General features: G+C 48.0%; 3 protein-coding genes across 4 annotated transcripts; 1 reads left to right on the forward strand and 2 right to left on the reverse strand.

Annotated features, from left to right (window-relative positions):
- Nucleotides 1–324: 324 nt before the first annotated feature.
- LOC135808643 (uncharacterized) lies at nt 325–11,282 on the reverse strand. Its single transcript, XM_065321866.1, has 8 exons — nt 10,906–11,282; nt 10,153–10,243; nt 8,652–8,699; nt 7,469–7,644; nt 6,573–6,632; nt 5,525–5,696; nt 4,631–4,858; nt 325–2,755 (listed from the first exon to the last, which is right to left on the reverse strand). The coding sequence occupies exons 1-8, from the start codon at nt 10,963–10,965 to the stop codon at nt 618–620; spliced, it is 2,973 nt and encodes a 990-aa protein (XP_065177938.1). The 5' UTR covers nt 10,966–11,282; the 3' UTR covers nt 325–617.
- A 1,286-nt stretch (nt 11,283–12,568) lies between these two features.
- Nucleotides 12,569–23,666, forward strand: LOC135808644 (uncharacterized). 2 transcript variants are annotated; one of them, XM_065321868.1, is made up of 8 exons: nt 12,569–12,936; nt 14,748–14,844; nt 15,446–15,621; nt 16,472–16,531; nt 17,997–18,090; nt 19,140–19,346; nt 19,565–19,696; nt 20,972–23,666. In XM_065321868.1, exons 1-8 carry the CDS (start codon nt 12,922–12,924, stop codon nt 22,945–22,947), a joined length of 2,757 nt encoding a protein of 918 aa, XP_065177940.1. In that variant the 5' UTR covers nt 12,569–12,921; the 3' UTR covers nt 22,948–23,666. The 2 variants fall into 2 exon arrangements, with proteins under 2 accessions (XP_065177940.1, XP_065177939.1); XM_065321867.1 differs by having other exon boundaries at nt 12,570–12,936; nt 19,562–19,696.
- Nucleotides 23,667–24,021: 355 nt separating this feature from the next.
- On the reverse strand, nt 24,022–25,684 carry LOC135808645 (endoribonuclease LACTB2-like). The gene has a single exon (XM_065321869.1). The coding sequence runs from the start codon at nt 25,321–25,323 to the stop codon at nt 24,445–24,447; it is 879 nt and encodes a 292-aa protein (XP_065177941.1). The 5' UTR covers nt 25,324–25,684; the 3' UTR covers nt 24,022–24,444.
- Nucleotides 25,685–26,522: the final 838 nt, after the last annotated feature.

Here is a 26,522-nt window from a genome sequence, read left to right on the forward strand (position 1 = left end):
GGGTGGCCCATGGCGGAATGAAGAGCAGTTCCCAAATCCCGATCCGACCATGTCCGCTCGGATTTATACTGTATCACTGAGTCCTATTTTACTAATGTCCAGCAGACTGGGTTTCCTGGATCCCACAACACTGGCAATACCGACAAATGCAAACCAAGTCACAGTGAAGTGTCGACATACACAATCACAAACACGGAAGTATGTTTGTAATTGTCTTCCAGGGAGGGAGGGAGGAAGGGAGGGAGAGGGAGAGAGAGAGAGAGAGAGAGAGAGAGAGAGAGAGAGAGAGACCAGTCCACACTGATGACTCGCACGATTGTACACTCACTGTGCATGTTCGATTTTTTTATTTTTTTCCGAAAAAAATCAAAACGTGTGCGTGCGGACGACGCGAAACATAGATATAAAAAATGATGGCCTTATAGTATCTTCAAGTTCAAAATGTTTCACGACCAATAAAGCAGTTTCTGCTGCATTTAAAATGGCCGCTCTGATTGGGTCAAAGCAAATAAATATATTACTGCTACCTAGGTTACTTAGTTCTCAGAACTAATACTCTGTTTCAAGTTTCAACTGTAGCAATTCTACAAATCCGCAGTTCGTAACCCGACACATACTCAGTGGCCGTGGGAAACTGTGGAGCTTAGCCAAGAAAGAAAGGCAGGACTGGGAAATTTGTTATTCCTATTCGGACTCCCTTTCTCGTGACAGTCCTGCTGCAGAGTCACAGTACAGGATGGAAGAGGAGAGGCCCCACCATTTCCTGCCGAACTGCTGGCTGGCTGGTGACTGCGATTGCACTCAGAGTCAGTGTGCGGGGTTGAGATCTCTTGTAGCATGCCTTGCATTTCCACAGATACATCCGCCGTGAGTTGCACAGCAGATGGCCCAGCCGTCTCACTGTTAATGGCTCGGTGCTGTGGCAGCGCATCCGGGCGGTGATCTGGATACATGGAGCGGGAACTGTGTAACACGTCCTCCAAGCCCTGCTCACTATTGGCCGGACTTGATGTGGGTTCTGAGTGAAATGCGTTTCCGAGGAATGCTGCTGCTAGCAGAGATTGAGCTTTTGCTCTTCCCAGCAGCAGTGATGGTGCAGTTGAGTGACAGACCGGTGAAGGATAGTCTGGCGAGTGGGATGGTAACCCTGTGGTATCATCCGAGCAATTGGCTGCGGCAATGTTGTGGCAGGCTTGCGGTGTGCACTTTCCGTGCAGATTGGGTGTAGACCCTTGCAGTTGTGCCGTGCTGTCTGCGTCAGAGGGGATCTCGATAGTAATATGCGGAGGCACACTGACGCCACTGTTTGACAGTGTGCTGCCTGTCCCTGGCATGGCGATGCCACTCTCAGATGAATCAGCATTGGGCTGAAGTGTGCCGGCATCATCAGCATCACACATGGCGGCGGCTATGTGCTCCTGCAACAGGTCATAGCCACTGCACTCTGCGTCACCATAACAAACAGGATCGGCAGTGAAGCCTTCCAACGCCTCGCGTACGCGCTCTTCCAGCTCATTATCACTACCCTGATCAGTGGTATCAGAAAATGCCATGCCAGTATATTCCTCTACTAATGTATTCATGTTTTCTTCATCTTCACAATTGCCGGGGATAGGCACTTGGTGGTCCTGAAGTTGAGGTGTACAACCATCAAACGATTCTACGACACCAACGCTTTGATTTGATTTGGCCTGTGGTGAACCTGTTGCCTCCAAGTCTGTTGTAGTTGGCACGTGTACATGTATATCGCCACCGCCACCACAATCAACACATGGATCGGCATTCTCATCGGATTCCGGGCACTCTTTAGGTAACCGATGGCCGTTAGCACTACAGCATGACAGTGTGCTCTGTGTTGTCGGTGATGAAATCTGCCCAGCAGCTGAGCTCAAATGCTGCATGCCCAGTATCAAACCGCTGTCACTTGGCGCATCACTTGATGGCATTGGCCGATCAGGCTGAGACCCTCTGTCGTTGTCACTTTCTTCAAATACCTCCATGAAGTCGTCTTTGTCAGGGTCTGAACCAGGACGTTCCGAGTCGGACAGTTCCAGCATCACTTTGCACTCCTGTACGGATCCTGCAGCACACAGTTTACGTGTCAAGTCCTTCATGTACTGTTGCAGCTCCGTGCATCCGCTAGCCTCATAGCAGTGCACAGGTCTTGTAGGTGTTGGCATTTTCCTTTGCATGAAGTCCAGAATGGTCTTATTTGATGAGGATCGCTCCAAGATTACGGGGATAACTGGGATGTTGCAGTCTGGGTCCGAAGTCAATTTCTTTACAAAGTTACTTTCATAGAAGGCCAGCTGTGAAGATGCATCGTCTAAAACTGCTCCGTCTTGCCTGCCCACCTTGCGCCACATCTTGACCAGTTTTGCAGAGGGTACGACAATTATAGCATCAACAGCTTGGTGCGTTTGCTCCTGAAACCAGCTCTCGATGTTGAACATGACCCGGTGCACGTCGTAGCAGGGCAGGGCGGCATAGATCCCGGCCTCTGTGAGCGCTTCGGCAAGCTTGAGTACGCGCTGCTGATGCTGTTCATTTAAGTTGCAATCGGGAAGATGATGTGCATAGCAGATGTAGACGGTGACCGCTCGCCCTGACAAGTATCGGCTACTGGCTATACCGGTAGCACGGCTGAAGCCCAGATCCAGATGTGTTAAATTACCGACGTCGGAGCAGGCAACAGAGAACTTGTCGTACGCAACGGTTTGGACTGGCATTTGTACGGACCCAGGCATTGAACGCTCTGTGTAGACAAACAGAAGTAGGTGCACCACAAACATGCACATGAACATACTGAGAAGTGGCAACTGAAATCCGACCCTCGGTTTTTATGCTCGAGTGCAGCACCAATTCCAGCGGTCTCTATCTGGTAATTTGCAAGCGCGCGCTGCAATTTTACAATGTGAGCGCGCCGAGCTGAGGTCAGATTTTGGTCGCCACCCCAGTACATCATCGGTGGCACAACGAGACAAGAATGTTTGTTTATGGGAATTGTGGGTGCTGTAAAAGCAGAAATTGTCGGTGGTGTAATATTTTCAGTATTCTCCAAAATCGGCGGTTCGGTGGAGGGAAATTCTCGGTAAACCCGTACACTTACCGAAGTTTTCGGTGTGTTTTATTTTAGGTGACAATTGTCGGCACCGAAGACGGTTACCGGAAATAAAACACCACCGAAAGTTTCTGCTTTTACAGTATGTCGGTCTCTGCCAGCAGCAGTTGTCTCTCGGAACTAACTTTTGCACCAGGCTCACTTTTCCAAGAATGTAACTCCAGAGATCCAAGGTTGCCTCTCAACTTAATACAAATTTCCAGGTGGCTTTCCATTTCCAGAATACAGTCAGCCTCATGAATAACAACCTCGGCAGGCGCGTGCCCCGTATGGGTTCCTGGGTGCCCGGAACCCCCCTTTTTTGCTCAAAATGCAGGATTTTGCTTCATTTTTGAAACATTTCCCGGGGGAGGCCCCCCAGAACCCCCCCCCCTTGAAGGCCACCGGCGCACGCGCCTGCTTGGGTACAACGACAATTCGCGAATAACGACACAATCTTCCGATCTAGTGACAGTTTGACTGCATACTTTCAAACCTCCAGGATAAGGACAATTCATGAATAGCGACACTTTTTGCATGCACGGCTGAGGGGCGTTGTCCGCAAGGTCGACCGAATGTTAACAATTATTGTTGTTATCCTTCCGGACTGGATGCTCTTGCGCTCCTTGATTTTGGAACCCAGGGCCTAGTACAGCTGACTGTGTATGTATAGGCATACTCAATACCAGTTGCCATCTCCGTCACCATTTAATTTGCTGTCTCCTTGCCATATATACATACCTAAATGTACCCACACCCAGTCACACCAAATGCAACCATCTATATGTACTTCGAAGTAGAACCAGTGTATGGGAAAAGGACCTCGAACATGAGCATGTGTAGAAACGGATGATCCTCGCACACAACTACGGTAGATATATTACCACTGTCGCTGTTACATCATACAACGTACTGCCGCTACACGTCACTGCAACGCAAGCATATAATCACTGCAATACCTGCACTCATTTCTAGGTGCATCCACTAGCTTTGGGGCAGTTGGGTGATAGTCAACGTCCCGAAGTTCATCATTGGCATGCGTCTGTGACCAATATCTACATGACTACAGTCAATTCCGCTATAACGACTGCGGATATAACGACAATTCGCGAATGACGACAGAATTTCCATGTCCAGAGCAAAGTCCCACCCAACTGTAATACATAAAAATGAGACTTCGGGTATAAGGACACATCGCGAATAAGGACACTTTTCTGATGCCCCGCCGCCGAGTGTCGTTATACGCAAAGTTGACTGTAGTCTTCTGTTTGGACTCGGCTCTTTGCATCCACTAGGTAACGTATTTTCCCGATTATAAGTCGCGCCCCCATTTTCAGGTTTGAACAATACTGTTTTTGATATATTGACTTCAGTAGTAACTCATGCTCGATTGTAAGTTGAACCCCTTTTTTACCCTGGATTTTTGTGTAAAAAGGTGCGACTTATATTCGGGGAAATACGGTACGCCAAGACAAATAGGCACAGCTCTCAGTGAAGTCAGTGAAGTGCATCATGGCTGGCTGCACTTACTCTGGTAGGTGCGGTATTGTGCAACAATAAGGACAAACACAATGAAACCGGGAACGAGGGCGGACACGAGAACGGTCACCAGGCCGTAACCTTCGGCAGCAGGCATTGCGGTCACTTCCGTTCCAGTTGTGTTTCTCATTTCCGTTGCTATCGGTGATGGAGATGCAATGAATACTGACGATGTGGAACTAATAGGTGCAGGAAAAACTGGCGATGGAGATGGTGTGGCTGCACGAAAAGCATGGCACACAGCCAAAAGTCAAATCACATCCTGTTTTCTGACTCAACTGGATTTTCAGTACAGTAGCTTCACTTCCTCCAACTGATGAATATTCACAGTAGCCTGAATTGGTTAAAATGGCAATGCTGTACACATAACAAATTGAGGTTTTGACTACCATTTTCGCCAGCCGATCCCTGGGGGAATATTATTTCAACCCCACAAATTTCCCGATGAGTTTCTTGAGAGCCTGGGGAGCTTTGGGGAGGGGGAGGTAGTACTTCCACCTTACAATCTGTAGCGGAGACGACTGTAGATAAGCCACTAGCCCCCCCCCCCCCCCCCCCCCCAATCACAGATACCCGGCACCATCCAGTTTTCAAACCTGCAACTGAGGTCTTGTTGATAGCACAACTGAACCTGTGATTTTGTTGATAGCACGACTGTGCATTTATGCACAGTCGAAATGCACAATACAAAGAATAACAATTACATTATTCACCACTGCTTGAGTGATCAGAGGGTTGGCTCTAATGCTGGAAAATAGACAACACCCAGCAACAGCACCAGAACTGGACACCCACTGTGGACTGGTACACTATGCACACCATGTATGTACACCATGTACACCATGTACACCATGTACACTATGTACACCATGTAGTGTGACTGACCGTTGCTAGCACTGGCATTGCTGTCTTGGCTGGTGCAGTTCTCAGGACCACCATCAAGCTGGGGCAGACATGGCGGTTCAGTGGTGCTGATTACAAGGGTGTGATTAACCAGTGGATGTAAGCACCCCTCTGTGATCATTGCAGGAGAGCCATGGAGCTGCATCGGTATGACCTGGGCAGCCACGAAAGAGGAGAGGGGAAGGAGACGGGGGGGGGGGGGGGGGGGTAGAGAGAGCCGCAGAGAGAAAAGGAGAGAGAGAGAGAGAGAGAGAGAGAGAGAGAGAGAGAGAGAGAGAGAGAGAAAGAGCATTGTTGCTATATCCAAGGTTGCTACATGTATATATCCAAGGTTGCTATATCCAAGGTTGCTATATCCGAGGTTGTTATTTGCAAGGTAACTGGTTGACTGTAGATGTTCAAACCACAGCCCAACAAGTCAGTAGCTGCAAGCTAGCACACAGTAGATACTATGCATCGCATTATCACCAATAGTGGCAATACAATCGAACACAAAGAAGTGCAATCAAACACAAGACCGTCAAGGTGAATTTCGAATTGCACGATAGATCCTGGCTAGGATGCCCAGTGGTGTCAGCTCCAAGTTCTCAGCCTCGGGCAACATCGTGAAAGAAAGATACGGAATACTAAATTGGTAAGCTCAGCTCTGGTCGATGTGTATAACAATTTAAATGTTCTGCATGACGACGACACCCGTCGCCGTACTATGCAGGATTGTGTATATAATCGTACTGCGCAGTGCGTTGAGAAATTACACACAGCATCGAGTCAACCAGAGCTGAGTTTACCAATTCATACGGTACGCTAGCATTCTGTATCTTCGTACATGAGTGTCAGCATGCAGAACATATACAATGTCATGTTATTGTACCAGTGTCGTTACTTCAATCGTGCAGCACTGAATATGCACAGTCACACATCCACTGGATATGTCCACGTGCATGTGTGCATATTCTGCACATACACCAGTTAATCTACAATGACTGTAATGGATGGTCGTCTAATGAGGGGGGGGGGGGGGGCACCTTACATTTATGCAAAATAATTTCCCTGGCAAGATGTCATCCACAATGATGCTGCTGGAGTTTACCTGCATGGAGAAACACGAGGCAGGAGAAATAATTTTGGCGATACCTCTATTGATTAAGTAAAAGTGGTGAGACGTCCTGCTCTTACTGACAGGGGAGTTGGCCTTTACCCGGCAATGCTGGTTCAATTGAGAGCTTGCACATCATTGTGAACCTGATGAAGGCAATTTGCCGAAACGTTGTAATACTGTGAAATGAGTTGAATTAGAGCGTGTGGGCTCTACTCTTGAGTCTTAACCTCCATTGATGCGGCTGTTTTTTTACAGTTTGATTTGCATTAGCACCTTCTTTGTCTCTCTCCCTACCTCTCTCTACCTCTCCCTACCTCTCCCCACCTCTCCCTACCTCTGCCTACCTCTCCCTACCTCTCCCCACCTCTCCCTACCTCTCCCACTTGCCAATATTGGTGTTACCAGGCTGAGCCTGGCATTTTTCATCACGAGTACAACGGTTACATTGATGTGCCGTGCAGTGCATTTTCCATTTTAAAGACGGGCAAATTCTGGGACGGGATTAAAATTTGTGAAGATCGTAACTGCTGATGTTCTGACCCGGCATAATACACTGGACTACATGTGGTCACTTGAGACACTACGCACCACCATGCACTGCGTTCCTGTTCAAGTAGGTACACCTAGGACTTCACCGCTGCTATCATGCAACTGTTCCTCATGATACCCTTCAGAAAGGCCCTGTTCATCCAGACCATCTGCAGCACCCCACCCACATGCAGTTGTTACAATAGGATTTCGGAACGTGATAGTGAATGCCATGTAAGTGTGATAGGGAGTGTAATGTTAAGCCAGTGCAGTGAGCGTGGTCGTTGCATGGAGCTTACAGGTGCTTTCAATTCAATGTCACCATCTGCTTGGTCGTCACAGCCGTACGTCAGCGCCACCTTGATGTGTCTGGGCATGGTTTTCGACTTCCAGGCTTCAACGGGGCGTGTGAAGGAAACGTTGACGCTTGTGTCTGAGACGGTTCTCACAGAAACGTTACTGACAGGTCGTGCACCTATGCAATAACCACACAGGAGAATGATTTGAGTGCAACTAGATAACATTAGACGCTCTCAGAGAGAGAAAGAGAGAGCGAGAAGAGAGAGAGAGAGAGAGAGAGAGAGAGAGAGAGAGAGAGAGAGAGAGAGAGGGGGGAGAGAGAGGGAGAGAGAGGGAGAGAGAGGGAGAGAGAGAGAGAGAGAGAGAGAGAGAGAGAAAGAGAGAGAGAGAGAGAGAGAGAGAGAGAGGAGAAAGAGAGGGAGGGAGGGAGGGAGGGGGAGATATATAGATACTATGCCCGCTACTTTTCGTAGTTTGAGCACTCTGGCGCTAGAGCGACGAGCTATCTTAATGTCTGTGGTGCGTCCTTTGCACCATGGCTGGTAGCTCGGCCTATTTAAAACTTGTAGCTGCACTGATGAGGCATTTATGGCCGAAACAGCTTGCTGTCTACATCATTGGGTATGATGCTCCTCGACATGCATCATGTTGAGCACTCTCGGTAGGCTGCAGCTGCATTGGGCATTGCCTGCTACTTTTCGTAGTTTCAGCACTCTGGCGCTAGAGCGACCTTGTTAAAGCCCGTAGCTGTACCGATGAGACATTTATGGCCAAAACAGTTTGCTGTCTACATCATTGGGTAGAAAGATAAATAGATAGATAGATAGATAGATAGATAGATAGATAGATACATATGCTGTCTGATGAAGTGTTTTGACACGAAACTCGGAGTAACAGCGGAAAGTGACTTGTTTGATTCATTGCTGTGTAATATTTGTATTACTTGCTCTGTCCAGTGGGCATTGAGCACTGTAAGCAGCCTAGGGACTTTAGACATCTGTCATTGGGTAGATAGATAGATAGATAGATAGAGAGAGAGAGAGAGAGAGAGAGAGAGAGAGGGAGAGAGAGAGAGAGAGAGAGAGAGAGAGAGAGAGAGAGAGAGAGAGAGAGAGAGAGAGAGAGAGAGAGAGAGAGAGAGAGCAGAGCTGGACCAAATCAAGCTACCAGGCATGCTCCTACCGATAGACGTCTCCAGAAAGGTCAAGAAGCCATGCTCATCCCGACCAACTGTAGGCATAGGGCAAGAAACAGACACATGATAGGAACTGATCACCGACAATCATAATACAAAATAATTCTTGCATTGTCACTAGAGTTGGAGTTCATCACATGGAAAACTAATCTGTACGGCCCTGACACTTGGATTCCCACACCAGTCTGCTTCGCTGAGTTGATGAGCTACTCCTGAATAAGTCATTCCCATTTTTGCTCTAAGGATTCTCCAGAAGTAAACGGTTACTGTGAGATCAGATCATGAGTACAGGTCTCTCCATATAACGTAATCTCTGGGACCACGCAAAAAATATGTTATATCGAGAGTTATGTTATGTAGAAAACCGTGTGTAAAATACAAGATGCACCTCAAAATGAAGGGTATTACAAGGCGGGTTCAACCGTGCAAACATATACACACTGTACCACCATCGACATCAGATACCATCAATGCCGCAGAATATATGCACAATAAGACTAAACTGGCTAGCTACGGCTACAGCTTGATTGTACCGCGCACGTGAATCTACGTTGTATCGAGAGTGCACACCGCCGTAGCGTGTGTTATGTCGAGGTTTATGTTATGTAGGATTATGTTGTGTAGAACAAAATTTGTATGGGAGTGATGCTGTTTCGGCGCGGGATTTGATTTTTTATGTACTAGCGAGGTTTATGTACAAGTGAGAGTTGTTATATCGAGAGCAGACCTGTAGCAGGAGCCGACTGAACATTGCAATGTGCCTTCCAATACTGGTATGCATCACACTACACTGGCGACATAACAGTACTGAGTACCACTAACATCAAGAGTATAACTCCCAAAGAGTGCGCAACTCTGCATATGGGTCTCTGACGGCGAAAACTCACGTCACGTGTCTCAGGTACGTTCGTACTACGTACAAACGAAGGATAGCGTGCGCGCAATCCGAATATCTGCCATAATCATGCTGGGGATTTGCATACCCGCCGTGAGTTTCTGTCAGAGAGTGCTTTTTATTACTCCGCTGCTCGCTAAAAACAGGCAGGAAACGTACAACTGTGACACTGCACCACGTGATGTGAGTTGTCGCCGTCGCCCTACCCCATAGAAAGGGTATCAGGAGTTGCAAACTCTTGGGGGGGGGGGGGGTTATATACTCTTGCTAACATACGTACATGTTCCATGTTTGCAAATTCAGTTCGTGGAATTCAAAGACCACGGCAACCCCACTTGAAGTCTGAAACAAATAGCTCATTTTACCGTCAAGTCCAGGCTTCTCTAACAGTGTGGTGAGTGCACGAGGAAAGCAAATGGAGACCTTTCGCATGCCATGATGAAACGGGTACAACTTGATACGAATCAATCGGCCGGGAGTAGTTGACGAATACACGTGGCTTTCTACAGAGCTCGTACAAATCCCAAAACCCAGTAAACGAATGCAACGCTGATTCTACTGTGGATAAACTGATAGGTGATGAGTGTACTAACGTTTGCCATTGCAGATAGCTTGGCAACTGCTCCAACTGCAGAAGAGCAGGAATATCATTAGAATTGGACCAGGGTACCTGCTGCTGGACACCTGCAGTAATGAATTACACAGAAGTGTGTGCGTGCGTCCGTGTGTGTGTGTGTGTATGTGTGTGTATGTGTGTGTGTGTGTGTGTGTGTGTGTGTGTGTGTGTGTGTGTGTGTGTGTGTGTGTGTGTGTGTGTGCGTGGGTGCGTACGTGTGTGTGTGAGTGTGTGTGTTTGCCAAGCCGGTACAGATCATGCGTCAGTGCAATCAAGTACACACACACACACACACGCACACACGCACACACGCACAAACACACACACACACACACACACCATACCACATACACCACACCACGCATACAGTAGGTGAATCAAAGCACATGCGCTTGGAAATTTTCATTCATTCTCTGCCACTCACTGGTGGCTGTGGTTGTCACGGATTGCTGATAACAGATGTAGAAAGCGAGTGATCTAGATCCGTCAAGACAATAGGCTCAAAGAGAGGGTTGCATGGGCTTCTTCCCCAGCGTTTTTGATTATAACCACAAAGCCTGGACATCACCAGAACCACTGCTCGCAGAGAAATACCGCTAGTATCGCTAGTATCGCTAGTATCGGCAACAAGGCATCATCAATTCGGAATCGACACCTCGCCACGACATTCCGCTATTCTGCAAATAGTGTGCGGGTCCGTCGCCCCAGCCCCACTGCACCTGCACCTTACCTGCAAACCCATCGTCTTCTCCCTCGCGCTGCTGCTGCTGCTCTGCTCAAACAGCGCCATTTGCAATGTCGGAAATAGCGCCCGAAGAAGTGTCGGCTGTCCGCGTCCTACTCCACCGCATTCCGTCTTTGCCCTGCACTCAGCGGCATCGCTTCTTACGCCACATAACTCCTCAGTCTAGTTGACGATTCTTTGGAATTAGCCACACGCATTCGATTCAAGGAGCTTCCGTGGACGAGCAAAGAGGACAAATGATCGCTTTCCTATTTTGTCGTCTGAATAAAAGTTAAAAACTGCTCTCCATACCGCCGCAGGGAACGAAATATTCACAACCGGATTCGAAAAATGGGAAGGTAGATCTACCGACCTGTGTCTGTGAGTTTCGTTTATTGTTTGTGTGCGCGCAAGTGACTAGTCCGAGTAGTCGGGTGTGTGACCCTCCATCGATTTTGACGTGGCTGAGTGACCGGGAACGTCAGCACGACAGCGGGCGCACGTGGTGAGCAGCGCTATGTTGACTTCGAGGAAGAGAGTGTGGAATGATCCATACCACGGCTCCTTGGCTGGCTTGGGGTAAATTATGTCATGACCTTTTGTCTGGACAGTCATGTAGATCTACCGGTAGATTCGACAATCATCAGCACAGTCGTGTCGATATATGATTATGACTGCATTACCTCTATCCTTATTACATCCCTCCCCAATTTCATTAATTACTGCTTTCTATCTGCATTCGCAACCTTTTCATTGGGCAGATCTGCCCGTTTGGTTTGCAAACACAACAACAACATTATTATCTACGACAGTAGACTACGAGCATAGATCATCAAGATAACATCAACCCATTTGTCATCCATCACCACGATTACCAAAGCAAGGCAAGGCAGGATCACAAAAGTACATGACAACCAAATGCAGTAGACCAAGGACTGGTAGACCATTGTAGACCTAGATTGTCCTTCAGCTACAACTACTTAGTACAAGTTAGTTACTTTGAAGTAGTGTTGGCATAGACACTGGTAGAGACTAGAGAGCAGGGAGTAGTACGATACTACTCCCTGCTAGAGTCGGAGACGTGGCAAGGCCCGGGAACCAGGTAAGTGGAATGCTTACGGCAGTGCATTCTCGGTCTCCCCCACCCCATCTGGTGACAGTCTCTGGTTGTCCCGCCACGACCCAAACCAGGAAAATCTTGACAGCACGACGCTGCATGTCTGTCACAAAGTCAATGACATTATGTCTTCGTGGTCGTCGTGCGGAGAGCTCAGCAGATCATGTGCAGATCTACGAGTACAACCTAGCCTTGATGAACCGGGTTCGTGGAGCTCCGGAGTCTACCAGTGCGGCAGTGGTCTACCGTGGTCCACTAGCCGCAGGTAGTTTTGAGCTAGCGCAATCCACAGACACGGGCACAGTACATGTCTACCGGTACCACATACAAATCGTAACCAGGTAGATCTACATGTAACTAACGGGTCATGCTACTGCAAGTACTGGTACTAGACACGAGAGCGGCTGAGCTGATTGACGGCGATGACAGGAATAGCGTCCGTCACACATGACTGTTCCGGTGACGGTCAGACACGAGGCCAAGTCCGATACGAGGTGATGTTTCAAACTACACATGTATCGCCACGTCTACAACATTGATGGAGGCGCTAGGCTAGTAGGCAGCCTGGTTTACCGATTAGTGCATGAATGTCCGCCTGTTTCGCCTTCCCGAGTGCCAACCCACAGAGAAGAAGACGACTTAGCGCATGGATATGCATGTCGTCCGGTCGAGCAATGTGAAATCTTCGCGATCCCCTCTCTAAATCTAATGTTTGTTAGGCGTTGTCATACGCCTGTGAAGCGGGGGAAAGCCGATTGCCGTCGAGATAGAGTGCAGGCGGGAAGGAAGTAGGATCTAGGAGTCGTTCCCAGCACAAAAAGCTATTGGCCTGCCAGGTATTGGCCATTCAGCGAACCACAATGTGATCATTGCGGACGGCCGGCGGCGCTCGGAGTCAGTGAAGGATGCATATGCAGGAGGTACGTGGCTCATGATAATGGCGGTCATACGCTTGCGAGCTCGTTGATATTTGCACCGTTTGTTTCTGTAACTCGTTCTTGTAGATTAGAAGCTAGAAACATAGCCACCATCGCCATGTGATGCGTATGTGTATGGAGTACATGGAGTGGAAACCATACGAGTTCTAGTTTTGTACATGTATTGGGATTTGAATGGCAGCTTTGTCTGGAGTCAGGGGCAAACCATGCACACACTGGCACAGCGAGAGTTTTGCCACTGGACCAGGGTGGCAAGCCAGTGCTTGCATGCCATGGCACCACTTCTTTGCCACTCCATGCAAATACTAAGTACAGTGGTCCCTCTATAATCCGGCACCATTTGTGCCACGAAAATCTGCTGGAGGGTGCTGGATTAACAAATCTGATTTACTGCTGCAATGTGCATGAAGAGGACATTTTGGCTACTGAAAATTGTGCTGGTTTATCGAGGGTGCTGGATTATAAAGTGCCGGATTAGAGAGGGACGACTGTATCTCGAATGAAAACGTTATCGCCCGACCTCCGTACGGGTATGAGTGCGACACTGCTGGCACTCACTGACACTCTGCGTTCACTGATATACATGATAGCAAGAGTCCATAACCCAAGAGTATGCAACTGTGATCTCTTTTCTATGGGCCAACCGCGCGGCGCGCTGCCTTCATTACATCATTCAGCTGCAGTCCGCGCACTGCGGAAAATCAAACACCGCACTTTCCCTCTAGTTTGAAATGAACTTTCGTACGGAACTGGAGTTCACGCGCCAGAATTCAGAGATTGTGTAGGTACTGGAACGAATCGAGCAAAAACGGATGGGCTCGTGCGAGAAATTGAGAGTTTGAATGCATGCTTTCAGAGCGTGATGAAGGCAAGTTACGTAATGAAGGCAGCGCGCCACGCATGCACCCATAATCACAGTTGCATACTCTTGGGTTATGGACTCTTGATGATAGACCAGCACCCTGCAGGCTGCACTGTCGTACTAACTCTCGTGACTGTACATGTGCATGCAGAGCTGATGAACCAGTTACCCAGCCAGCTATGCCCTTCACTTCTATTATTGTTCAATTTACTTCGAAGTATGTAACCATGGCAACTTAGTGCAGTGTGGCAACACCTATTTTAGTAGTATTTATACCCGCCCATTTGTGGGAAGGTAGATCGCATCTGATGATTTTGTGACCCATAGTCAAGCCTGACTGCACGAGAGGGAGGTAACGTTGTGAACTTGTCATGGCAAAGGCAGTGCTCATCTCCCCCGTAGCAGCCTGCACCAGCACCGGGTACCCAAATCCCAGATCGTCCTCGGACAAGGGCGGAAATTATCTTTCAACTGGGAGTCAAACTTGCAGCTCCATGTTTGGGAGGACCAATGCTCTACACAAGGACATGCCCGACCTTTGTTTGCCAAATCCACATACTGTGTTTTCCCAAATATAAGTTGACCTTTTACGACCTAAAAACGGAACTAAAACGGGGTAGTCGACTTACAATCGGGGTTTGACTGCCATTAAACCTGGAAATTGAGGTCCCAAGTATGGGGTTTCGACTTATAAACGGGAAAATATGGTACTACTTGTGCCAGCAATATGTTCACATTTGCCCGTGGGCCGTAGCTTGGTGGGAAAATCCTTCCGCTAACAAACGGCACTTGAACCTGGTGCCTCCGCTAAGTTATTTCTTAGTCACGACTTATCTTAAATCATCCGCTGTACCTCTGCCTGCATGTGTTAGTGGCTAAGCCGATCTTACGCCTTATGTGCTTGTGGTGAATTGCATGCCGTAACAAACAGGTACCGCGTCGTCACTTCGCTGGGCTGGCTCCGGTCTTCTTGGCTGTGCTGCTGCTGTTCAGCTGTTGTAGGGAGAGCACTGCATGCAACTCGATATGTAAGTAAATGCACAGTGTGTGTGTGTGTGTGTGTATGTGTGTGTGCATGTGTGTTTGTGTGTGTGTGTGTGTGTGTGTGTGTGTGTGTGTGTGTGCGCGCGCGCGCGCGTGCGTGTGTGTCTATGTACATGTACATGTTGTTTGTCACTTGGTCAACGCACCTGTGCACCAAGACGCATATCCAGGTCCAGAATAAGGTTAGACTATTCACGGTCCAGTGCACTAAGAGGTGAGCAAGCTACCAATCCAGTAGTGAGCAACTTGGAAGGACCTGTAACAGTAACATCTTAGATACGGGAAACAAGGGAAACTCATGAATATTAAATTTTACAACAGCTTCTCTCAGCCGCTGTACAAGATAATTTTCATTTTGTTTAACTTCGGGGTTTTATAGAGGTGGCTCTGTCTCTTTGTTTCAAGCTATCCACGACTAATTTTAGACTGACAACCGGTGCTTGTGAAATCATGCACTTTCTTTCAGTAATGCACAACGGGCCTGTTGTGGAGGCCTCAGTCTTCATTTTGGTTTGACATGCTTGTGTATCTCTCCATTTTTTAAATGTGAAATACCCTCCCTCGTTCTCTCTTTTCCCTTCATAGATACCAGGCCTGTTAGCAATGTCACCATACGAACTACTGGTGCAAGTGCCATCGGAATAACGTACACCATCCCAGTCGAGGAGTGGAAGAAACTAACGCCGCAGCACATTCGCATCGAACTCTCATATGAAAATGCACTGTACTACGACAGGTCGAAGATACTGGATTTAATTCCGGTACGTACTTTAGCATGTTCATTCACATTCTTCATCATTTGTGAGAACTAGACCTGGTCTAGTGAGAAGGCATTCTACTGCCTGTAATTCTGGTGAAGTAAAATAAAGTAACAACAACAACAACAACAACAACAACAACAACAACAACAACAACAACAACAACAACAACAACAACAACAACAACAACAACAACAACAACAACAACAACAACAACAACAACAACTCTTCCTCACTCTTTCTCCTTTCTTACACTACTATCTCTTATTGGCCACTGGCTATCGTGAGAAAAAAGATTTGAAACAACAACAACAACAACAACAACAACAACAACAACAACAACAACAACAACAACAACAACAACAACAACAACAACGATGGTGCCATCGTGAGAATAAAGAATTCAACAACAACAACAACAACAACAGCGTACACTAGTCCACATCCTCTTTTTTGTCTTACAATATGGCTGCCCGCAACCAACCCTGCACTAGTTATGGCTGATGTGAGGTGTGAGAAAGAATGTAAATGCACTGTACTGCAGCAGGTCGAAGACACTGAAATTAATTCTGGTACATACACTAGTCGACATCATGTTGGAACAATCATGGCATGCGAATACTCACCTGTACTTCAGCGCATACTTGAACAGGACCAAATGACACGGTCACACCCACCAACACTGTAGTCTAGGAGCAGTTGCTCTCTCTCTCTCTCTCTCTCTCTCTCTCTCTCTCTCTCTCTCTCTCTCTCTCTCTCTCTCTCTCTCTCTCTCTCTCTCTCTCTCTCTCTCTCTCTCTCTCTCTCTCTCTCTCTCTCTCACTGTCTGTACGTCTGTGTTTCTATGGTGCAGATTAACACCAGCAGTGTTGTGGTCACGGGAATAGTTCCAGGAGAACGGTTCAATGTCAGGGTAAGCTTCTAAGCTCTAACGCGGAGGGAACACCACTGATACAATCCTGGCTCCCACACTTGTGACCACCCTTGCCCTATTTTGCACACGGGAGGTTTTCATTTTCAATACAGGGGCGTAGGATGGGGTTTTGGAAGTGGTACGACCGAAGGTCGGTGCGGCCGAAGGTCGGTGCGGCCGAAGGTAGGTGCGGCCGAAGGTCGGTGCGGCCAAAGGCCGTGTTGGAGGGGGGTCCGGGGACCTCCCGCGGGAAAAATTTGTAAAAAGACACAAAATCCTGCGTTCTGGGAACTTCTGGCGCACTTCTGGCGCAGTGTACATGTAGTGTGCAGTCGAGTCGAGTACAGTACTCGTACTCAGTACGACTGCAGATGCATAACAGATCTACGAATACGAGTCTAGAAAAAGGTCAAAGTCTGATGCGCATATGCATCGGTGGATCCTGATTTTTTTTATTACGGTTTTGCACGTTTCGGACGGACCACACTTTTCGAAAAGTGGTACGGCCATGGTCGTACCAGTCGTAGCGGGTGCTACGCCCCTGCAATAATGGCGGACGGCCTCTTATCAGTCCAATTCTTGCGCTGAAGTGAACCAGCAAGCCTGCAGAGTGTCGAGTCCACAGCTTTGCACATACCGTTTTATCTCCATTATAAGCGGCTCCGGGCATGGAGTTTCCAACTAGTCTGGACTCTGGGCTTCTACCAGAGACTGGGCTTATAATTTTTCATCCATCTGGTACATGTACGTTTGTTAATCTTTTTTTGTTATACCAGTAGCACTCATTCTACCAGTAACACAAAGTTTCCCAGCAGATACCGTGAATCGGGCAGTTTTGTACTTCCTGGTGTACTGAGTCTGTACGCGGGATCACGGGGGTCACGGGGATCACGGGGATCACGGGGGTCACGGGGATCACGGGGGTCACGGGGATCACGGGGATCACGGGGGTCACGGGGATCACGGGGATCACGGACTTGTGCCACAATGTGTGTATATGATACTGTGTGACGTCGAACATGCATGGACATGATCCATATACATGTACTATGTAGTTCTCCGTTGTACATGTAAGCCCAGCGGTTATATTGGAGACTGAGCCTGTATATCTTCGAAGCCCTCTTGGAGTGCGCATGTAAAAGAGATACATAAAATACTGTATGCTAAATGGCTTGCCGGGATGAAAGCATATCTCTATGTTCTAGCCTATGGAAAGAGAAAAGCATATTCAAAAATAGCCATGGTGCTTTTATTTTGAAGGTTGCTGTCACGATCGATTACCCCACCAGCTCGAGTTGGGCATGGTTAGGTGAGAAGATAAAAGTGAGTCATACTTATCATCTGTGGAAGAAGCCGGTGTACCATTGCGCAAACCCAATATAATTCTTATGGTGTTCCCTGCTTATGGATATTCTGTCTGGTCATGCCTAAGTGCATATCTCCATGCTTATTTGCTTATCACCAGGTGCGGCAATTTCAGTACATAAATCGGAATGGACGTTTGGACCTTCAAGTCGGGTGCATACCAAAACCGCTCAAGGTGGGCTACATGATTGCAGGTAAGTCACACTCTAGCCTAATAGAACATCAATCCAAAGCAGAACTTGGCCGGAATGAACAATTTCACGGAATGCTGAGTGCCATGGGGACGGTGCCACCATTTTCATGACAATTTGGTGGCCAAAATCACTCTGGCAGCGTAGTATACCTGAGCATTCGTTAACGTCCAACTGGAATGTTACATTTTGTCACCCGAGGAGGCAGTTGCGGTATCCGACCTCGGAAAGTAGGGCACCATTTTTTTAATATCAAGAAGCCCCCTCCCCTGCACACATGCACACGTCACATACCTATCAAGCTAACCAAAGCTAAGTGGCGATGTTAAAGTACCTCGCTCAGCCGTCTCGCAGGAGAGCAGGATAAGCTTCATGGTTTCCATGGTTGCCAGTGTTGATGTATCTAGGCAAGAGTACATGAAAACCAGAGTGTGCAGCTCGGATGGGTTGCTGTCACGGCGAAATTCCGTGATTACATCATTTTAGTGATGTAGTGCGTACAAGCAGGATTCAAGCAGGTCTCTTTCTGCACAACTGCAGCTCAGTTGTACGCACTACGCCATTTCCCGCCTCAGATCTGGGCCAAATATGATGTAATCACGGAATTTCGCCGTGACAGACACCCATAGCAGAAAAGGCCCCAAGCTGCACACTCTGGTTTTCATGTACTCTTGATCTAGGTGCTGTGTGTACCGGCATAGCCATTGTCGTTCATACTTTTAAAACAGGTTGTTCCTTGTACATACCCAGGTGTGAGATACCTAGGGTAAGAGCTAAACAGCATCCCATCGTTTGTGTAACAGTGTGTGTACCTCGCAAGGCTGCATGCTAACCTGTGCATGTGCATGTACACCTACTCGAAGTATGAGTCATGTCACCTATATTTCCCCTTGTGGCCTAAAACTATGAGTAATGGATTTTCTCTCCAACAATAAGGTTAAAACAATAGTGTCTGGACGGGTAAGAGATTGTCTCTGGTTTGGTTCTCTTTTGTTTGGCTGCTTTCGCACATGGTGATAATGATGATGTAACCGTGCTGTCTGCTGGCACAGTGGTGGGAACGTGGACGGACTGGTCTGTGCTTCGGCCGTGTGCAAGCACACTGGCATGCAACGAATCGCACCGTGATGGTCTGAAGGTGCGCGGCTGCCAGCCACCACCGTTCATGCCTGCTCTCGAGGACAGCTGTCCTGGAAATGCCACAGAAGAGATCCCGTGTCCTCCTGCTAATCGATTGAACTGTACCAGTGTAGACACAGGTAAGGATACATAACCGCACCATGTTGACAGACTAACTGGAATTTCACAAATTTTCGGTGTACTTCTATTTTCGGTCCTTTTGGGGCACCTCTTTGATTCCTTCAATCTCAATAGCTGCACAAACGCTGACACAAACCATCCAAATAGGGAACTGATTCTCTTTGTGCCTGTGTTTGATACCACCTTCCGACTTGTCCTCCGTCTTATTCTGCAGCAGGCCGGAATATCTCAACTCCTGCGGAAACATACAGTGGTGATGGGTACGGCCTGTTGACAGTACTAGCATCCGCTCTTGTTCCCGGAGCTGTCGTTTTCGTATTGCTGATCTCGGTCTTCTGCTTCTATCAGAGTGAGTGGACACTTGTGCGGGCAATGTGTCATGAGACTGGGCACTGCACTGTGCCCGTAGTGTTAAATTGTTTAGTAACTTTTAAAACCCTTTGCTGCCCATTAAAATGTACTGTATAAGCAGAAAATTTCGTCGGTCAATAATTTCGTCCAACTCCAAAGAAAGGGAGTTCGTCCGGTTGTAAATTTCGTCCGGTTGTAAATTTCGTCCATGGATCATAAGAGTGTATTGAAAAGCTGGACAAATTAATATTAGTCCAGCATTTAATTTAGTCCAACAGCTCGTTGGACGAAAAAGACGAAATTAAATTCCAGGCGAATATTTCTGCTTGTACAGTATACGTTTTCGGCATTCCCAGACCAGCAGGAAGACAATTACTCATAGCTCCAACACGAAGCATATTGTCGAATGTAAACCTATAGATATATTTCCGGAACCAGTATATCCCTAGGAATCTAGCGAACTCAATTTGATCGACATGTCGCTTTTCCAGTGCTCTGTCGAACCGATAGACGTGTGTCGGTTCAAGTATGCGTGTGCAGCAAAGGGTTACAAACAGTGCAGTTCTCCATGAAGACAGTACTGTGTTGCCTGGATTGTAGGTCGCTATTTCATTTACAGGTTCTCGTATACCAGCAGTTTTAGTGAGTTCATTTGAACCGTAAGTCGTACTCAATTGTAAGTTGCAATTCAGATGGAATGCGGCTAGTTCTCCCAACTCTGGCTGATTTCACTGTCAAAATCGTTTCTATGGTGACACAAAACTATCATGGACGCGGTGACGATGTTGCAACGTTGAACGCGAAGTATGCACAGCAGCTGCAGCGCCCCTTCTTTTGGTTTTGGGATATATTTTAGAAAGGTGTGACTCATATTAGGAGAATACGACATGTACTGATAATTGGTTCAAAACTGAGCAAGGAGAGGCACCCTGGCGGAGCCAAGAGGCAAGAGGACATTTCTGGGGTGGAAAGGAGTGACTGTGGATGCATAGGTACAAGAGAGCGCATGTGGGGGGGGGGGGGAGGGGGTGTATAATTATCACCATTCGTTGTCAATTTGTGTTGACCTTCAGACTTGAGAGCTCTACAGTTGAGGGTAGAGCAAAGTGGGTTTGTATTGAAGGGACTACTACGTTAGTATATGTACACCAACCTCTGTCCATTTGTGAATGCATTTTACGTGTCTTTGTGTGTGTGTGTGTGTGTGTGTGTGTGTGTGTGTGTTTGTGTATGTGTGGTGGCATGCACAAACCGTGACATGGGATCCTTGCAGAGTGGAACAACCCGGCAGCGGAGGCGCCACCCGTACAGACTATCGCCATGGACAGGTACTCGGTAGCATTCTCTGACGTCGGGAACCTGACGCACCTAGACCTGAGCTTCAGTCGTGCGACGGGTATTGCCAGTAGCCAGTACTCTGTCCTACCACGATGCGTCCGCGTGTACATTTGCTATGCACACAATCTCCCAGCTTGCGATCCGAATGAGCAGCACCAGCGACGTGTCAACAAGCTCGTCGATGCGCTTGAGCAGGCCGGAGTCTCTGCCGATCTACCCTGCTTCGACACGAACCAGGTCATGGCCGATGTCCAAGGCTGGTTTCTGGAGCACACACAGTCAGCTGTTGATGCTGTTCTCGTGGTGGGCTCTGCCAAACTGGTCAAGATGTGGCGACAGGTGGGCAGCCAACATCCCACAGCAATAGATGATGCGTCACCACAACTGGCGTTTTACGAGAGAAACTTTGTAAAGAAGTTGACTTCAGACCCGGAAGGTCACGGCATCCCGGTGATTCCAGTTCTCTTGGAGAGGAGCTCATCGAATGACATTGTAGTTGACTTCATGGAAAGGAAAGTGTCGACGTCAGTGAGACCCTTGCGTTGCTATGAGGCATGCGGTCGCACAGAGTTGCAAAAGTATATGAAAGACCTGACACAGAAAATAGTTGCTGGAGGATCTGCCAATGAGTGCAATGTGACGCTGGAATTGTCGGACTCGGACCATTCCGATTCAGAATGCTTGCAGGCCTCTTGTGAAGATGCTCAGCTGGAGGCAGTCGAAGAGGTGGTCGATCAACTGTCTCAGAACCGGTCAAGGTCATCAAGCAGAGTGTTGAGTAGACGCAGTTTGGTGCTGGATGCAGAGCAGCCAAGCCAGCTAGCGGCACCGGATGCCTCATCAACAACACAGAGCACATCACGCACTTCCAGCATCCATGAAGATGATGTGCTGTCTCAAGATACCCATCACATCAGCAGCGCTGTACTTGATGATAATGGATCAGGGCCACACAATGGCATAGAGATGATGGCAACTGCAGTGACAGCTGCAAGAATCACCGGCGATGACACAGCAGCAACAACAGTAGCAGAAGCAACATCAGCAACAACAGCAGCAGCAACAGCAGCAGCTCACTATGAAGACACTCTCAGCAATGGTGAGCATTACACCATTCACCAGTATCCGAGTCAAGCCGACAGCCCGTCATTCACCTCCGCACAGCAGCATGGGTATGCGGCGAATTCCTATCCGAACGAGTGTGCCGTCCACATAACTGCAGAACATGCGTCCACTGAGCAGAGCACAGACAGTGGTGATGCGTGTACTACGGATAGAGATCACTGTACAACACACGCACCCAATGCATGGCCAAATGCCACAAAATATGATGATGGATGCGGCGATTGTGATGATACCGATGACGAGGGCAGAGAGCTGCAACGGAAAGTGCGCGCCGCCCTTGCGGACTATGAGCATGATAGCGGTGCAGCTGGTGATTCAGCGGAGGGTCATCACAATGCTCTTGAAATTCACATTCCCATGGAAGATGATCTCTGTGACTGTGTATCTGGATACATGCCTACAACGATCGACCAGCCCGTGCTGCCTGCCGAGCTGCAAGCAAGTGCTGCGGTGCCTCCCTGTTCAGATGAACGACAACGCCATGGTCATCAAACGGACATATTGTGCAGGCATGCTCCTGACGTAAGAGGTGAGGCAGCGCTGAATCCCAGCATGGATGTCCACGAGCAAGCACAACCAAGCGCCGTGCAGAAATCACCACAGCTCCGTTATGGACATGCGTACGCTCCCCGCCATGGTTCGGAGGCGGCATCATCAGCGGCCACAGTACCAAGTCACTCACCAACTGAGCATGCCCAAGATGGCCGAGCTAGCCAGCCAGTGCAAGTCATGAAGCCGGCATACCTTGGCTGGCTCAGCTCCAGTACTGGCATATCAGATAGCTGAGCAACGGGATGGCACACCCCACCTCCACACTCCATTATTCACCCCAGTGCCTGGAGATATGTGGATTTTGTAGAAAAAAAAGAAAAGAAAAAAAGAGATACAGCACTAGCCGTACTTGGAGTACTAGCCTGTAGTTCTCCAAAGCCGCTACTGAAGTACTTTTGACCCAGGCTTGAATGTACCCGCATGTAGATCTACAGCGTACTCAACCGGCTGCCCGGTGTATGACAATTACCACTTGGTAAACAGATTGAACCAATACTTATTAGTACTGAGAACATGAGAGAATGTATACTACATTAAATAAGGGATTTGCTCAAATCTGCAAGTTGCTATGCGGCTCCATTTTGAATTTACGAAATCCGAAATCTTGCTTGGATTGAAAAAAATATTTAAAAAACAAAGAATACTTAAAGTATATTCCAGGGAGCGCCGTCTCTGCAATATAATCCACACGGTCAGCTTTCTAGAAATCATGCTCAGTTGCCTTTCTATTTGCCCATTTACCTATTTTGTTATCTGGAGTCACTTACTAGTAGCCAACAAGCTTCTACTATCATGCTAAGGCACGCCTATCCCTTACCCACCTCATCACATCCCTACCGCACAGGTACATGTGGCGTGCCTAGTATTTGATATTCCGATGCTGAGCAGCTCACTCTGATTGTTCTGGCTGATTGGTTTGTCTGGTTGAAAACTGTCCATCAAGGAGGAAAGAAGACCATCTCTCTCAGCGTGTGGGGTGTGAAGGTGTCAACGAAAACAAGGCTCAACCTAGTAATCTTGTAGGAGTCTTGCATAATATTATGGCAGTTTATATGATGACAACCAGGGAGTACTGTAAAAATGAGGTATTTGACTGTTTCCTGGTGATAGCCGATGTCTTCTGAAAATGTGAAATTTCATTGCAGAATCACAATTTGCAACGGGCAAGAAGTGCCCTCGAAAGTCAAGTCATAGCTACATGTTACAAGATAAAAGTAAAGTGGTGCATGTATTGCATGTAACACAGGCAAAACACTTGGTCCCCCCCCCCCCCCCCATTTCCCACTTTCAGCACACAGAGCAATGCTGTTCAACTCTACGAGTGACTTCCAGTTGGATGTACAGTGCAATTTTATGCAATCAGGCATGTTAATAAATAACTGCAAGGTACAACAGAATGTTGGACGGACAAAAGGTAAAATATTCTATAAAAATCTTTAAACTATCACTTTCAAGGAAGCACAGGGCCTTAGTAAACCTAGTAAATAATAACTACACTGTACACTGTTCTTCGAAGTACCAGCACCTCAGTCTAGCATTAGATGTTGACGTATTCATTTATTCATAGTGGCAGACCAATGTGACGTCGGAGCGAACTGAAAGCAAGCCAGCAGTACCAAACTGTACAGTACTAGGGAGGCGTAATGTATCCACGCAGGAAAGCACACACCACCGTCATTCCCTGGCCAACAGCAATATGCAGTGCAGCCCAAAACTGCCCGCACTCTGTAGCTAGAGTTTGCTTATCCAACGCTCTGAGCCGTCATCAGCCACCTGACTGGGTGCGATGTCGCCCTGCTGCTGCAGTTTCAGCAGGTGATTCATCACATTCTTCTCCGCCGCTCTGTACAGACTCTCCGGCGTAGTCGTGTACACTACCTTGACGATGTCCATTGCCGTCCAGGGCCGTGCCTCGCTACGGACGCACGCCAGGATCTGCTCCTCGCGCTGATTACGATGAGCAATGTACTGCTCCAGTAGCGGCATGCTCTCCTCAATGACCGGGCCATGGCCTGGGTAGATGCGACCAGGCTTCAGCTCCACCAGTTTAGCAAGAGACTTCATGTAATCGTACAGGTTCTCAAACACGGCAGTGCTGCCGCCTAGAACACAGTCGCCGGAGAAGACAGCATTCTCCTGCTCCAGGTACAGAGCAACATGGTCGGTTGTGTGCCCGGGTGTGTGTATCACACGCAGCGATGTCTCGCCGTCGTCCAGGTTGAATGTGTCCGTGTCGCGAAGCGTTTCCACGGGTACTAGCTGTGATGTTTCGCCACTGGTGCTGGTGATTGGCCGGTCGTGATCTGGTGCAGGCATCTTCCAAAAGGACACATTCGGCTGCAGTCTACTAACATCGGCTACGCCACCGACATGATCATGATGCCAATGAGTGAGTACAACGTGTTTGATTTCACATCCATCCATGGATTTTCTCAGCAGGGCTGGATAGTCTGCTTTCCCCTCCCCAGTATCAATGAGAAGGCGCTGTTTTCCTTTGCCAACTAAGTAAGTATTCGTTCCCTGCAGCGTCATTGGGCCTGGGTTCAGTCCGAGGACGCGAACAACACGAGACGATAGTCTCTCCAAATTGGGCAAAGCTGCCAATGCCATTGCTGATGGCCTAGAAACTGGAGGCTGATTTACTGATGGTAGACCGTGATCGCCAGGTACTAGGTGTGTCTATACCACCATGTACATGTACTAACAATTATTGTAATACTAGTAATTGATTTGTTAGACAGATCGAACTGCAAAATATTTCCCAGTGCTTTCAGAATGGTAAACTCCAATAAAAATAATACACGGGAAGAAACCCAAAGCAATACCTGCAGGGAAGATAGATCCAGATAACAGAACCTCACAGGTACTAGGTGAAGACGTCGAGAAGATAACTCTAAAACTAGCTCTACAAGATTTGACATGGACAGTGTAGTGCTCTTCAAAAGTAACATTAGTTCGAAAGTAGTTGCATCCTCGATGATAAAAAAAATCTGGGCCAGCGCCCGCGAGGCCGAGGTGCTTTGGCAGCGCAAGCTGTCAACGTGAAAATCGCGGAAGTCTCCAAAAAGAATGTGGACTCGACTGGCGCCATGGCATGCGAAAATTGCGGGGTGAAATCAAGGAGATCGCGGCAAAAATGGGGCAAATTGAGGAGAAACCTAAACATTTGTGGAACTCCTCACACCCGACGGCCGTGCATGCTGGTTTTCGGAACCCTCACTGCACTGAGCTGCAGGGGCTCCGGGACTCCTTGCTCCACAGTGACATGATTGTACAGCAACTAATGAGTTACTTTTAAAATAGTCTTTCACAGTTCCAAAAGGCAATGCCCCAATCGTGGATGTCCGGGAATATCGTGGTGAATTAGGTCAAACCCGGTGTTTTAATACAAAACAAGTGAAAGTCACGGATTTTGGCACGGCCATGGGATTGTGATCTTCCGCGGAGACAAGGCAAGGCCAGGGACCGTGTACCAGGCGTTAGTACAGGTACAATGTAGAACATAATGCGCCCTTTATTGATTGTGTACCGGTATACAGCGTATACAGTAAAACCTGTAACTAAAGACCACCGTGACTAGCGACCAGCCTGGAACTAAAGGCCACTTCGCCAGGCAAGGACGGTCTCACATTCATTATGGTTGTGCGGTGCAAACCTCTAACTAAAGACCACCTGCCACTAAAGACCGCTTTCTCTGGCCCCAAGGGTTGGTCGTTAGTCGCAGGTTTCACTGTACTCGTACCCGGTAGACTCTACGGTACGAGTGAGTATTCACTGACTATTCACTGACTATTCACTGACTATTCACT

The sequence above is a fragment of the Sycon ciliatum genome, chromosome 2 (genome assembly GCF_964019385.1).
Source record: "Sycon ciliatum chromosome 2, ocSycCili1.1, whole genome shotgun sequence".
Classification (NCBI taxonomy): domain Eukaryota; kingdom Metazoa; phylum Porifera; class Calcarea; order Leucosolenida; family Sycettidae; genus Sycon; species Sycon ciliatum.

Excerpts from the sequence above, each read along its gene's own strand:
- LOC135808643 (XM_065321866.1), bottom strand. The coding sequence starts at position 10,965 with ATGGCGCTGTTTGAGCAGAGCAGCAGCAGCAGCGCGAGGGAGAAGACG. Across the intron at positions 10,244-10,905 it reads AGAAGACGATGGGTTTGCAG|GTGTCCAGCAGCAGGTACCC; the intron begins GTAAGGTGCAGG and ends TCATTACTGCAG. Across the intron at positions 4,859-5,524 it reads CAATGCCAGTGCTAGCAACG|CCACACCATCTCCATCGCCA; the intron begins GTCAGTCACACT and ends CTTTTCGTGCAG.
- LOC135808644 (XM_065321867.1), top strand. Across the intron at positions 15,622-16,471 it reads AGATACTGGATTTAATTCCG|ATTAACACCAGCAGTGTTGT; the intron begins GTACGTACTTTA and ends TCTATGGTGCAG. Across the intron at positions 18,091-19,139 it reads GGTGGGCTACATGATTGCAG|TGGTGGGAACGTGGACGGAC; the intron begins GTAAGTCACACT and ends CTGCTGGCACAG.
- LOC135808645 (XM_065321869.1), bottom strand. The coding sequence starts at position 25,323 with ATGGCATTGGCAGCTTTGCCCAATTTGGAGAGACTATCGTCTCGTGTT.